This window comes from Ambystoma mexicanum, chromosome 14, assembly GCF_040938575.1.
Source record: "Ambystoma mexicanum isolate Mex_15411 chromosome 14, UKY_AmexF1_1, whole genome shotgun sequence".
In the NCBI taxonomy this organism is placed as follows: Eukaryota; Metazoa; Chordata; class Amphibia; order Caudata; family Ambystomatidae; genus Ambystoma; species Ambystoma mexicanum.
The window spans coordinates 629198507-629213437 of record NC_090940.1 but is presented as its reverse complement, the minus strand read 5'-3'; the positions used below and the strand labels follow the sequence as shown (position 1 = coordinate 629213437).

The 14931-nt window shown below is 44.8% G+C and overlaps 1 protein-coding gene across 3 annotated transcripts in view; it reads right to left on the bottom strand.

Moving 5' to 3' along the window:
- The window catches only part of TECPR2 (tectonin beta-propeller repeat containing 2), an 879235-nt gene that overhangs the window by 786262 nt on the left and 78042 nt on the right, over nucleotides 1–14931 (bottom strand). For 2 of the 3 annotated variants that reach the window (XM_069638097.1, XM_069638099.1), the window contains exons 2-4: nucleotides 14115–14215; nucleotides 12333–12586; nucleotides 1238–1366 (exon numbers count right to left, since the gene is read on the bottom strand). In XM_069638097.1, coding sequence (XP_069494198.1) covers nucleotides 1238–1366; nucleotides 12333–12557 — 354 coding nt within the window. In that variant the 5' untranslated portion in view covers nucleotides 12558–12586; nucleotides 14115–14215. The remainder of the gene's footprint in view (nucleotides 1–1237; nucleotides 1367–12332; nucleotides 12587–14114; nucleotides 14216–14931) is intronic. The other variant, XM_069638098.1, reaches the window with a different exon arrangement.

Sequence of the window (14931 nt, the reverse complement as noted above, 5' to 3'; positions counted from 1 at the left end):
TATGCAAGTTGTGCATCGGTCTTCGGGAGGATAGCTCAGCGGCAACATGTTCGCCTTGGAAGCAAGACGACAGGAAGCAACACAGGTTCCATTCCCGGATCCGCGCTTAGAAACCTCTACGTATTTAAGCGTGCTATAAATACGCAACTAAGACAAAAAACAAATTGCTGTAACAGCGCCTCGATGCCCGCGGGCTGTGTGAGCGCTTTAAAAATGCAAATAAATTAAATAAAATACAGACTGCTAAGTTGATCTTCCGTGGCTTTACCGGTCTGCCTCAAGCTGCACCGGGAACACTTCTCTTCTTCAGCTGGACAACTTGTTACTATTCTGCTTTCTGGGGGTGACTCCGGCTGGCGGGCTTCTCTCTGTGGCTGCTCCTGCACCCCGGATGGCTTCAGCTACACCAGCATGGCCATTAACTGCTTCTCAGCAGCCTTCTGCTGCACTTTCATTGTCTTCTTCCCCATCAGTTTCAATCACCACTCCCTTCAGCTGGTCCTCATCTTAGGAGTTAAATATCCTGCTTTGGTGCTTTGAATGAAAGCAACCAGACCGCAACTTTGAGTTTTCACCATTCTGAATCTCCATTGACTCTGCGCTCATATTCTTTGTCCGAGTACTTTTAGCATTATGGGAACTAAAGCCCATCGAAGAATGTTTAACATTAAGTTGATTCATGTTATTTTTAATTGAGTCAGGTTGTTCTATGAACTGAGAGTTATTAGAATAAGGGGAGATTGGGGAAGGAGTGCGATGTCACATTAGAATAATAATTTCTGAAAAAGGTAAAAATATGACAATTCAAGGTTTTCATCTTCAATTCCTGAACCTTTTAGGCACTGTGTAACTTACTTTTTAATAACATGCTCTTTGCACATTAATATTCGAGAGACTAGCACATTGATAGCATGACATTAAGTATTTGGAAATTATTTAATCTTCATACTCAGAGGAAGATGAATACCGCGTCTCTCCTACTGGAGTCACCACTTCCCCTTGATGGCCATCTACTCCCATGTGATAGTTCCCCCTGATACCACCCCCCAGGATTAGGATCAGGTAGCGGCTGATTCCCCTGCCCATATGGGGGGAGACTTTAGGCTGGGGTTTGGCGAGGACTCCGTACGATTCATCGCACAGCTGACGGCCAACCTTTCAAAATGAATGAGCACAGGCAAGTTATAAGCATGTTACAAAATCATGAAGAAAGAAAATCATCGAAATAGGACTTCACCTGTTTATTTCGCCCAGCCAACGGAGAGACGAGCTGAAAAACAGCAACCCTCCCAGAGGCTGTACCAACGGCAACAAGGTCATCGAAGCAGCTCAATAGTTTTGTAACGGTGATGGACTCCGATTTTCCCTATTAAGGCAAAGTAAATATTTATAAATGGAAGAACAGAATAAATAATTAATAGATGTGACATTTTTTCAGCCCTCATTTTAGAAATCGTTATTTTGATTCTGCAATGGGACAGGTTTCATCACAAAACAAACACTGAATCAGGAGAACTTTGCCATTAAAGTATCAAATCCCTACTGCATTTGCTTTTTTGTCACGTCCCTCATGAACTAAGTATCTTGTGATCTTTGAAATTTTTGTTCCCATTTGTTTAAATGGTTTACTTACTACTGCCTCAATCTCATCCGACCAGAGTGCATTTTCAAGTAGTCCTTCTTAAATTTCCCAACACCTCCTGAATGTGCATTATGTATAACTCCTGTTACCACTGTCCCTTCCACAATACCTGTCAGCCTCTCTTCAGGGCAGAGAGCTATTTTTATCTTTTTCAGGACTACAGTGCACTTTGGTGCAATCAAGAAAACCTGAACTGGAACCAGGGTAATGTAATCCAGAACGGATATGGAATGCAACAGGATTTGTCCAGCCCAACAAAGATGAGGCAACGAACACCCAACCTACCAACCCAAGGTGAATGATATGATATATTTTATTTGTATCGCGCTCGTACACAAGTGTTTCAGAGCGCGACAAGACATGTGAGTGGACAAGGGAGAACAAAAACAATCTTACTAGGCCCAGTGACATTGAGAATGCGCAAGTGCATGGGAGAGGGGAAAAGTGCAAGGGAGGGAGGAGAATTGGGAAGTGCAGCGCAAAGCAAACCTTGATAAATAATAAAATAAATAATAAAAGGCAACAAACAGTGGTAGTGCAGCCAGCAAGTGGCAAGTGCTGGGTTTAAAGCAGCAGACAAGGTATGTCTGATAAGTGCAGGAAAAGGACGGGGCGGGGGGAGACTGTATGGTCGCAGATACAGACCAGAGTACAAGGGATTACCCCAAGGCAGTGCGGGTGGGTGACAGGATGAGCAGGTACCAGGGCCCAGAGGACAGAGAGTAGGCCAAGTGCACAGTGCCGAGAGTGAGAAGATCAGCAGGGGAGAGGAGGGCGGGGGCAGAAGCAAAAACAAAACAACTGACCCTGAGGGAGTCAGAGGTAGAGGAGCGAAGAGCTCGCCAGGGGAGGTATTTACGGAGGGATAGCTGAAGGCATTTTGGACCCAGACCCTAGAAAGCCTTGTGGACAATGCAGAGGGTTTTGAATGTAATCCTTGCGTCCACTGGGAGCCAGTGGAGCGATTTCAGGGCTGGAGAGATACGATCCCAGGGCTTGGGGACAAGGACAAGTCTTGTGGGCCCTGTTCTGGATGAGTTATAAAGGGCGGAGAGTAGAGGCAAGTAGATTTAGAAAGAGGCTGTTACAATAGTCCAACCTAGAGAGAACCAGGACTCTGGAGACAGTGAGCTTCTGGGGAAGGAGAGGAAAGGCAGAGTACCTCGGAGGAGGTGCAAAAGGGAGTTTGACTTTTTAGAGACATCAGAGATGTGGGCGGAGAAGGAAAGCGTAGAATCAAAGATGACCCGAGGTTCTTAGCCTTGCAGGTGGGAGTAGGAGGAGGGCCAAGTGAGGCCAGCCAGAGAGTGAGGGGAAAGGAGGGTGAAGGTGTGCCGATGAGGAGGATCTCTGTCTTGCTGGCATTCAGGCAGAGATCGTTGGCGGCACACCAAAATGGTGGGGCAACAGAAGCTGTGAGTGCCAAAGGGCTGCAGGGGAGTAGGGCAGACACAGAAATACTCCCCAAACAAATGGAAATTAAATTCACCAGGGAATGGAGAAAGCCACAAAGAAAACAATCAGCCTGAGCACATGGCTGCCACGATGCAAATATATATTGTAAAAGGGAGGGAGATAGGACAAATCAAATTCACTGGATGTGTTACACCTTCCAACACTCCTCCTGGTTCCCATTGGTCTTCCTGGCCAATCTCTGGCTAAGCTATCCCTGGATTTGTCCTCTCTCCCTAAGGGGAAGCCACCCCCTTTGGAACTAGGGAGATGAGCCTGCTAAGCTTAACACCCCCTAGGACAAGGCAAGCGGGATCCCAATGGGGGTAATCCCACAACCCCCTTAGAGGATAGGAAATCCCTGGATAGGGATATGTGTTATCCTCCCTTGTCTCAAGAATACAATAGGTTTGTTAGGTATTTGGGAATTGACATTTGTAAGAAGTTATCACTTCATATATGCATGGCGGGTATGGTTTTGACTGTAATCAGGCACCGTCCTTTATTCAGCCCGGAGAAGAGGACATAAACCCAACCCTTCGCTGCCTAGTTGAGGGGGAGCCCAGCCGCATTGGTGGAGGGGGAAGAAAGAGGCCTGCAGAGCCACACGGGAGGACCCTCCTCCTGGGAAGTGTTGACTGGTGAGACAATCCCATATTCAGAGTGGTGCTTTGACCCACGGTGGAGGCTGCAGAACATTTGGCAAGCTAGCCACAGCCCAGAATCACAAGCTCTGGCATCGGAGGCCCAGTGGAGGGAGCAGGAGCCATTGAACAGCGATGCAATGCCAAGCCGCCACAAAAGCTCTGCTTAGAGCCAGCGGGAAGGGAATACCTGTTCCGCAGAGGTGAAGGAAGCTGACCGAACAAGATGGCACCACCTCACCAACACACCCAACCATAGGAGCACCGCCTGAAAGAATAAGTTAAAATAAAAAGGTATGCAGTCTCTCATGGAAGTCAGGAGGTGGGCAGGGGTGAGACACTAATGACCCCAAGGCAGATTGAAATCAAACGACCTCCAACGTGGGGTGAGAATCAAATGACCCCAGGGCTGGGTACGAACTGAACAACCCCAAGAGAGGGTCAGAGAGACGGATACCCGTCTGTGTTAGAACCAAGGTTGCAAGCAGCAACTTTGTATGAAGCAATCTGAAGAAACTGTGTGAAGCATATGTGATGAGCGACACGAATATAATTGAACATCTGAGGAATGACTGATCTTTTTGAAGCCAAGATAGATACCATATACAGAGTGGTCTGGCACCACATAGCTGCTCATTCGAAGGTCTCTGTTAGGTATCCAAATGAGAGGTGGCAAATGTGAACTGTGAAATCGAAGTGCTCCTGCAACGGGTCAAGCTAAATCCTGTGCACATTCAAAACTCTTCGATAGCTAACACGAACTGCAATTGGTCAGAGCCCAGCCAAGGGAGACTGGTTGTGTAAGAAGGAGGATCTGAGCCCAGTGGAGGGGCATCCCAGGTGAACTGCGAGTAATCCCAGAAAGGATATTCTCTGGACATTGGAGAAGGGGATTCCGAGCCTGGAAGAGGGGGATCCAAAGTAACAAATGTGATATAAAAAGGGATCTGAGGCCGGCTGAGGGGGATCCAGGGTGAAGAGTGAATCACCTACCTTGAGTACTTGTAAGAGGAAAGGAACTTAGTTTGTTTTGGTACATCAGGCCCTCTGCATCTAGAGACTTTGATAGCTTAAGAGACTTGGGCACAGCAGGTCCTGATGCTGGTAACGGAACTGTGTCCTCGTGCTGAAAAAGCCAGAGAGTGTGCTATGCTCGAGTGAACTGCCTTGTCCCATGCCACCAACGGCCTGAGCATTCGGAAATATTATTTTGTGAACACTTCTTTCTTTTTCATGAACACTACCCTACACTATTTGTATTTTGAGATAAGGATTGGTAATCATTTTTTTTTAGTATAGGCCCTTTTATTGTGACAAAAATCCACTAGGACTGCATTATTATTATTTGATGGTCGTTGCTTGTTCCCATCCGTAGATTTAGGATTAGATGGGCGTTCATAACACCCTCGTTAAAGTTCAATAAACACCCTTGAACTGTGGTCACTTGTGTCCCTCTTACTATTGATGCCATGCCTTTCTTACACAGGATACACAAGTTAAATACTCAAGAGGTTGTATAGTAGACAAATGGCCCAGAAAAGTTCCTTTCTCAAACGCCACCATTCCAGATCTTATGAGATTCTGGAACATGCAAAGGGTTCCAAGAGGAAAGCAAAGGTCTACTTGCACTTTTTTCAGCAGATCAAGCCCATGTCTAATCTAGGGATTCTATAAAGTGTACTCTGCTACAAACCGCTATTTTGTATAATTGCATACTGTAGTCTACTGCTTTCAGCAACCACATTCCAGCAATACAAGGGAAATCACGGCGCGTGCCTAAAATTAATCACAACTCACTAAGCATTAGTTAGGACAGAGTTCACTGAGCCATTCCTAGTGACAGGCGCCAAACCAGACCTCCCACACCCTAGCCACCTCTTATCTGTAACAACCTAAAGTTCAACGCGGTACAGAATCATTGAGGTAACCTTTAGCGGTAGACTCAAAAAGGGAGCCTCCAATGTATACAACCCCAATCACCTATGAAAAGCCAAAACATGGCCATAAAAGACCTTGCATGATTCACTTGCTTGTGGTTTTCCCCACAAGTGCCCAATATTTATAGTCAGTCCACCACTTCCAAGGTGGACCCACCCGACATCCACTGAAATGTCAAACTCACTTAGAACCAAAAAGCATGATCTTGGATTTAGTGATGTTCACTTAAAAGCCATTATGAACTGATGAGCAGTCAACCACAAACAATGCATGCTGTAGACTGGGCTGTGCTTGAGAAGCAGACAGTACTGAGTGAAAGAAGGGTGTTTGAGTAGTGTGAAGGAAGGGAGTAGTAAAGGTGGGAGTAATAGAACGGAGGAGACCTAGGAGGGAAAGGAGACTGAAGGGAGAAGAAAATGGAAGAGGAGAGGTGAGAGTGCTAAATGGGGATCTGAATACAACAAGGTACTTGGAAGGGATTATTCCCCCAAATCCCTTTTCAGCCACTAACAAATGGCTAGGATACAGACAGCTAGAAAGGCTAGAAATCCCCAGAGGGAGCTTATAGAGATAAGCACCAGTGCACCTTTAGGTTTTCATAGCAGCCCATATAGAGGAAGAATCAATCGCTAGCACAAACCTGAGGTCAAGGACTTCCGGCTTGGGAGGAGGTTGACACAAACAGAGGGAGGGATGACAACAGGGTCAGCCATTCCTTGAATGAAAAATCCTTGACCCTCCTCTGAGAAAGGGAGTGACTTTTGTACGTATCAATTTAACCTTCGCTAAAGATTGAAGAGTTTTTCATTTTTTCCATGATCTTTTTGCTCCAGTGAAGACCGATCTAGCATCTTTCAGCTCAAGGAAAACAATCGACCGTTAGATTCTGTGATGAATCCTGTGGAGTCATCACTGACTCCCTGAGACGTTTCTCCTCCTATGTGGCCAGGCGATGGCTGCTGCTACCTGATCCTAACCCTGGGGCTGGTATTACGAGGAAGGATCAGATGCAGTATTCTTCCTTTGTAGAGGGGAAGACCCATAATTCCATCTAATTATAAAACCCAGAAACCCCTTCCTAAAATATACTCTAGTGAAGGTACCATTCATACCTCACACCTACATAACACTCTTAATATCTCCTATCTATAATGTTTTTCTAAATAAAAGATCTAAACAATATCATTTTAGAAATCTATAAATTCTACGAACTCCTACTCCCATAAAGTCTCAAGTACTGAGACGAGGAAGGAGGAGTTGATACAGATTGAGAGGAACACAAAGCTGAATATGCAGACTTTATTATTTTAGTAAATCAAGAGTGCGCAGGGCATTGAAAGATGATTGCAAGAGCTACATAACTGCGTGGCAAGAGACCATGAGAGACGCTGCGAGCATCATTAGAGGACCCTCGCAGCACTGGCAGCAAAGCTACCAGAGACACGGTTGTGTTAAGAAGCAGCAGTCTTCTGTCCCGGTCGTGGAGAGAAGCCAGCGGGTGAACATGGAGTTGCCGGGAGAGCTGGAGGAAGCTCTGCAGTGCAAAGGAGGCCATCCTAAAGAGGAAGCTTCATCGCAACGACGTGCCACGGGTCGGGAACACTGCGATATACCAGCGGGTTTGGCTAGAGCCATTGGGTTCCCTGGGACGTACCGACAGGCATGTAAGTCAATAAAACAAATACCAATATTTGAATAACAAACAAAGCACAAAAACATACCTTCAAGCCCCCATGTACGAAATGTCGATGTGGGGAAAGTCGGAACAAGTAATACCACAAGCAAATAAAAGTAGAAACACAGTGAAGTAATACAACTGTGTTATACTAAAGCACAATGAAACTGAGACGAGGTCCTGGTGAAAGGAACACATCAGGCAGTGAACAATTGAGGGAAAGATACCTGGCAGGGAAATATAAAAGGGGATCTGCAAGACCCCAGAAAGGAATTCCTTGCAGGAGAGTATGCCAGGCAATCTACTCCAAGAAAATTGAAGTATAAGACACTGTAACAATATGCCTGGCAGGGGAGTATACTAGGAGATCCATTAAAGTTGTATAAAGAAACATACTTATTTTGCAAAGCACATGGTAAAGAAGTATACCAGGCACTCAGGGCAGCAAATGGAAAACATCTTGATGAATAAATGTACCAGGCATTTAAAGTTAAACAAAGACCATTTTGGGACCAGATTATTTGGCAGAGGGGTATACCAGGAGACTTGAAGAGCTCACAGGAGGAGCATATCGAGCAATACGCCAAAATACAAAAGAGGTTAAAAGGAAACCTTATATGGAATTTCTCATCTGAATAAGATGTTCCTTTTGTGAACTCGGTGAAAAGAAACCTAAGAAGAGCTAAATGTTCTGGAACATATTGTTTGGAAAAGAACTTTCTGAAATGAGTATAAAGAGCCAAAGGAACAATTATTTAGAAACACTTTAACCATCCTCAAACTATTGTTTGAAAAATACATTTTTGCCATCCTTAAGGAACTGTTGTTTGAAAGGGACACTTGCCATCCTACCTAAATATCAAGGGAAAGGAACCACCCTCTGGATCCATGTATTTCTCCTTGGGAAAGACTGCTTCTGTTGGTGTGAAGGAGCACACTGGACAGGCTTTGCTCTTAAATAAAACAAGTCTTTTATTGACTTAAGTAAAATAAAAAAACCGACAGGACCTCACTTGTCCTGAATGTAGTCCAAAAATCAACCAAGTATGGGACTTCTTAGAGGATAAGGCACAAATCGGGATTTAATCCTCATATGGCCAACGGAACGCTGCAGCTTCCTCTTCACCTCCGTCTCTCTTCTGAAAAGGAAGAAGTGCCTGTTAGTCCATCATCTCTGTCTGCTTTAAATAGGGGCTGGAGTTCCCTTATCCAATCAGGGCTTCCCTAGTCCAATCAGGGCTCCCTACTCTGAGGAAGCTTGATACGCCCCCCCCCCCCCCCAAGCCCCAGCTCCTCCTTTCCGGAGCGCTAACCGCCATGATGGAAACTGCACCGGTGACTCGAGGGGCCTACCTTCTATGGTAGAGTGTGTTGACGTTATGGGTAAGCCACTGTATTTACAAGTTGCCTCCTTTTCCAATGTTCTTGTGTTCAACTTGTTTACTGACTGGCATGCTAAGGACAATACGCAAGGGCTGCGCTCCCCTCCCCGCATCCATTTAACGTTGCGACGTCCCGCCCACTTTACTATGAGGTTTTCGGTATCCCTTGTCCCCGATAGCGGTTTGTTCTCTCGGTCCGGTGTTATATGCCTCAGCCCGCCATTGCTCGCACCTCAGTCTGGCTTTCCCGTCCGAGCTTGCGGTCTTCTCCAACTTTCCCCGTTGCTGTGGCTGTCCTTTCCGAGGTCTGGGTTCCTTACCGTTCATGTCCTGGTTTCCCGAAGTGGGTTCCTCCTCCTGCCTGACTGGGTATTCCATCCCAGCCCTGTCTATGCCCCACCAGAGGGACTCCTTGTCTTTCTCGACTGCCCCCGTACTCTGAGTTTATATAGGGTTCTCGATGTCCGTATTCCAAGCCGAGCCCCTCTTCATGGCTGAGACTCTCACAGTTGGATTTGCTAGTTTTCGTTATGAACACTTTTTGCCAAACATAAGTCAGAGATAGTTAATTGCAGCCTTAGTTGATAATTTTGTGTGCGAGTGTCGGATTAGAATGTTTTGGACACAATGACAGTTTATAAGTTTGATGACTTGACCTAGACTTATCTTTTGTTTTAGTTTCCTAGGAAGTGAAACTCTTTAGAATGGGGACAGAGAAGCCTTCATCCAACCCTTTTTGTGTTAATAAAGATGTCTGATAATGAGAATATTCCAACTTTGTGTCCACCTCTCATTTCTGACCCCTCACAATTCTTTGTACTGATAGGAAGAAGGAGAGCTGATCAATTACAAATTAGGTTCATTAAATGATCAAAAAGGTTCACAGAACATGCCTCATCCTCCCAAAAAATATTGCAAAATGCTGCTTTCATCTGGTAGAAAGAGGTTTTCCTTTATTTGTCTAGAAACAAAGCTTGGGCTCTATGCCTTGCCATGAATTGGTATGGGTAAGATTAAAACAGAAAAAATAAAAATGTCCAAACAATGAGACCTGAAGCCTGCCCACCTCGAACACGGATAAGCCTCCCACAAAATACTCGAGACAAAGACCTTTTATATGGGTCAGGATATCGGACAAACGATTGAATCCATGTTGTATGGTGGATTACTTGCATCAATTAGCCTCGGCATTCTCAGCATAATCAAACAGGAAGAAATTTCCCAGGACAGAAAAACAATCGGTCCATCAATCATATCATGGACCACTAATTCCGAAATATTAAGTTTCCCAGCTGAAAAGGTTATTCGGGCTACTTACCTTACTGTGTTATCCCCAAACAAAAGCATTGCGTGGGGCCAGCAAATTTGCCTTAAATCGTGTGATCTCACAGGCCGTTTCTTCCGTTGCCCACTCGTCGACAGTCAAACAATGGTAAAAACAAATTAACCACCTGCATCAGTAATAACTCCAAATTGGTTGCTGTGACGAATCAAGGTTATTTGTCCCTTCTCCCCAAGGGGGAGACTCCCTCACTGGGAGAGACTCCTCCTTAGAGGACAAGGACTGCCGTTCCCGCGAGGAATTTCTTAGACCATACACCATAATGGCATATATGGGATTGCCAGATATAAAGAACATTGTAAGCTCCAGGGACTGCTGTACAATTACCTGAGACTAGGAGGCTGGAGAGAGAGTGCGCAGAGTAGAGGCTAAGCATGACTTGATAAAGAGCGTAAGCAGGGGATGCCCCCCTGATGAGGCGACACCGGTAGAAAGCAGAGGCAAGGGGAGCCACTGAGCTCATAACTTTCGAAAGAGAACTGAGCAGCAGAGGGAAATGTGAGAAGCTCAGCGTTTCTGAGGAGAGAGCAACGAACAAGAAGGGACGCCTTGTCCCTGTGGTGGCGTGACCACAAGGAATTTGTGGTGGGCACGCCACCCGTCGAACAGCGCCAAAACCACCAAACGAGAGTCCATGAGAGACCCTGTGACCTGAGTCCGACGCAGGGGCATAGAGGAAGAGAGGCGAGTGAGAGATCCCAACGCCAAAGAGGAATAAGAGCAGCAGAGTAGAGGAAGAGAACCCGAGCGAGCAGTGAGCCCGAAAAACGTTTGCCTGCAAACACAAAGGTAATGGGGAGAACAGGAGTACCAGGAGGCCGCTGGGGCATCTCCATGCAAGAGGAGAAACTCGTCCCTGTGAAAGTGGCGAGATAATGAAAATAAAACCAGTAAAGTGGACCTGTATGAATAGAACCACAATAATAAAGAATAACCCTGGCAGAGAAGGTATCAGAGAATGGATAGCAAGAGAAACTCATCCCAGTGAAAGTGACGATTTCCTAAATATAAAGCCCATAAAGTTGAACTGTATTAAAGTGATCCCAAGAATAGGGAATGAAACCTGAATGAGAAGGTGTTAAGAACTGGAGACAAACGCCCTGGGAAGTAGGGTGGGAATCTAAAAAGGAACTGAAGTCAAGTGAAACAGGACAGAGGTGATATCCTCAAACTGAGCCACGCCAGGAAAATCTGCGAAGGATATGGTGCTACAAAGCATAGCCAACTTAAAAAGGCCAGAGTTACAGGGACCAGAAAGGCATATACACCTGGGAGATACCATAAGAGAATTACAAAGCTTTGTGGGATAACCATCTCAAGAGGGGAGAGCAAACCTAAGTACATTATAAATTAATTACATGACCTTGTCCAGGAGTTTACAAGAGACTTCCTGAAGACATCTTATTAATGAGAACTATAAAACAGATGGAAACATTGCCATAAGAGAACAACCAGAAGGAAGAGACATTTTCCTATTATAATTTATGTTAGTCAAATAGTGATAGGATCAATTCGAGTTAGTTTTGGATGGAGGACATCTGCCTTTCGGAATTCCGACGACTGACGAGCACCTCGAGTTATTTATAAGGCATGTAAAACCTCTAGTGATAGGGAAAGATAGGCCTTATACTTATTGTTTGAATAAAACATACTCAAAATGTCCTCCAAGCGCCTGCTTGCTTCTTCTGACACGCCACATTGCCCTTTGTAAATACTCATCAACATTCATCCTTGGTAAGGTCTGCCAATTATTGTGCTTAGTGGTTTCCTTTGCCTGACCACACATTCTTCCCTTTTTATTTGCAGAATTTTTATACAGTCTGTATTTGTACTAATTCTGGTGCATAATGAAGTACACTCGGCAGTGAGGAATAGAAAGGGTGAAGCAGACTTTATAAAATGAGTTAGATATAGAGACCTTTATCAGAGCTGCAGGGGAGGCATTGTTTGAGTAGGTCTGTGGCTTTACTGATTAGGGTTTTGGATAAATTAGAAGTGATGGAATCTAACGTGATAAGGTGATGCTCCTTTCCTTCAACCACAGGCCCATCGTTCCCTACTTAGAACGGGACAATCCATAACAAATCACAGTCTTAGAAAGACGTTCAACGACTTAACTGTTAATATTTGACCTACAAAAAAAAAAATTGTGGTGGAGTTTATTTCACCAATTAGGACTCTATATATAAACGGATGACATAACACAGATTAGATATCACCCATACATACAAATTGCTAGAACCCAGCTCACTCTTACCTCCAAGTTGTATTTTTTCATTTGATTGCCCTGCCGGCAGTGCAGGTACAGCATCCCAATACTACTGCCAATAGCAATATAATCCCCATTGGCATCAATGGCCGTGAGGTAGACCACGACAGACCGAAATCCTTTCTGTATCTTTGAAGGGATGGCATTGAGGATGGAATAGAGGGGGCAGAACTCTTTAAACACAGCATCTCCAGATCCAAAGACAGATGCCATGGCAAGCACTTGCAGGACTGTGCACCACTCTGAAAGACAAAACTCTACATCAAGAAGGGAAACCTCGAGGGCACACATTTACATTAAGTCTGACAAAGAAATAAACTAACTAAAAAAATAAAATCACAAGGATAAATCAGTTGGGTGAAGGTACACTGGAAGGGGTCTGACCCTCGAAAGGAGGAAGATGAGCGTTGTCATTATAATAGTGTTTATGTTTTATGGTGTGTACTATCACAATGTTTGCCCTTCGCAGAGCTGTAAGAAGCTATTATTAGTCAATTTAATAGTAGATCATTTATTGAAAAGATATACACATTTTTGCAGCTTACGTTTTCAGCCTTTTATTTGAAATGACAAAAAAAACTCCTCAAACAGAACATTTTGAACTTACTTGACCACGATTGGTCGGCTCTATGTAATATTTCCGCATTTCAAAGACCAAATACAATACAAGACAAGACCGGGTTTTTTGGCCGATTTTGTGTTGGCTTTAAAATGCCGAAATATCACATACTGCCCACCTCCCACCACCCCAAGATGAACCCTTACCAACCCCACCCTCTGGCACTGGTTCTCTTGTTAATCGGGGGCATTTAACCCCCACGACCCACCCCCTTCCCAGTACAACACACATTCACTCCCCACACAGACACTCATGCGACGACTCCTCTGGTTCTCTATGTGCCCGTAAGCCCCTGTGCGCACCTGTGTTCAGTAGGGGCGTGACAATTCGATTTAGAAAGACCACTCTCTAAATCGATCCCCCCCCCCCTCGAACAATTGATACATATTTTTTAACTTAATACTGGTTGTTCATCTTCTGCAATGGCACAGTTAAGACAAGCTAGCTTCATGGATCGGCAAGTGTCAAACGCGTGTGCCATCACCCTTTTTATATCTTTCTAGCAAGAGCTGAAAAGTACAAATGAAAATCCAGAAACCACTCGAAACTTTTTAATTGTGGGGAGTGCGAGTCGAGCAGACTGGCACTTCGAATCCTTCAGGCAAAAGTACCAAAAGATATCACCAACACGTACATGAGACCAATGGTCTTGAATTTAGCAGAGTGCTGATCTATCCTGCTTCCATCCATTTCATGCCCCATAGAGAACTAAAGAGCACATTAGATGGGAGGATGTAAACTTACCAGAGGTCTGAGCTACGTCCTGACTCGTCTTGCTGCCATCCATGTACCACAGAGATCACAGACTAGACAACAATCTTACCAAATGTCTGCGCTATGTACCGACTGCTCCTGCTGCCATCCATGCACCAGAGACCGCAGACAAGATACAACAAACTTACCAGAGGTCTGGGGTACGTTCCGACTCATCCTGCTGCCATCCATACACCACAGAGATTGCAGACTAGACACAACAAACTTAGCAGAGGTCTGAGCTACATCTTGACTTGTCTTGCTGTTATCCATGCACCATAAAAGCATTCAGGCTTTGAAGCAAAGGTTAGAACTACATCACGACTCTTCCGACTGCAATCCATGCGCCACAGAGATCACTAAAAAGTACATCATCAGACTAGAGGCTGGGAACTCACCAGAGCCCTGAGCTATGCCACAGATTCATCGTCCATCATAATATTAGGTACAAGGAAATTAACTGTATTCCACCTATGCCATGTCTTGCGCTAAATGGCTCCTGCAAAAGGAAAAACAAGAGACATTCTTGCAGCTATTCTGAGGGATGGAACATCATTCTGCAAAACAACACATGTTTTCCTTTATGCATGTCTAAGTCAGATCAACCGAAAAAAAAGGTGGAAGCAGAATTTCCTTTTTCAATGGCCAGGATAACAGTAGCTTTACAGTTCAAGTGCACAAGGCCATTTACAATGAACATCTATTTCTCGAAACTAGCTCCACTTATGAAATACGGCTGGCAATTTTCTACTAGTTGGCATGTGGTGCAGTAGAAAATATAACATTAGGTGATGGTTTCAAGAAATAATGTTATCACCTTCACAATCATGTCAAAATAATATGTTATTTGATTCACGTTTTGGACTAAGCACATTTTGAAAACATTAGGCAACAAGGCAATACATCTGACCCTGTCAAGGAGAGGATGGGAAACCCTCTCGGCACGGGGTGGGGAGAGCCTACTAACAAACCCGAGCCAGTCCTGCCGAGAGGGGGAAGGTGGACCTTGAGGAGGCATGTATATCATGGTTCAAAATTGCCAGAAGCTGGGAGCTTTTTAGTTACTGCTTGGAGTCTGGAAGAACCTGGTTAGCTTGACACCAACAGCTACCTAGAGGTACTTTCGACCCACCAGGCCAACTGTTACTATTCAAACATACCACTGTGATATTATCTCTGTATATTTGAGAGCGTGTAAAAAAGAACTGCATATTT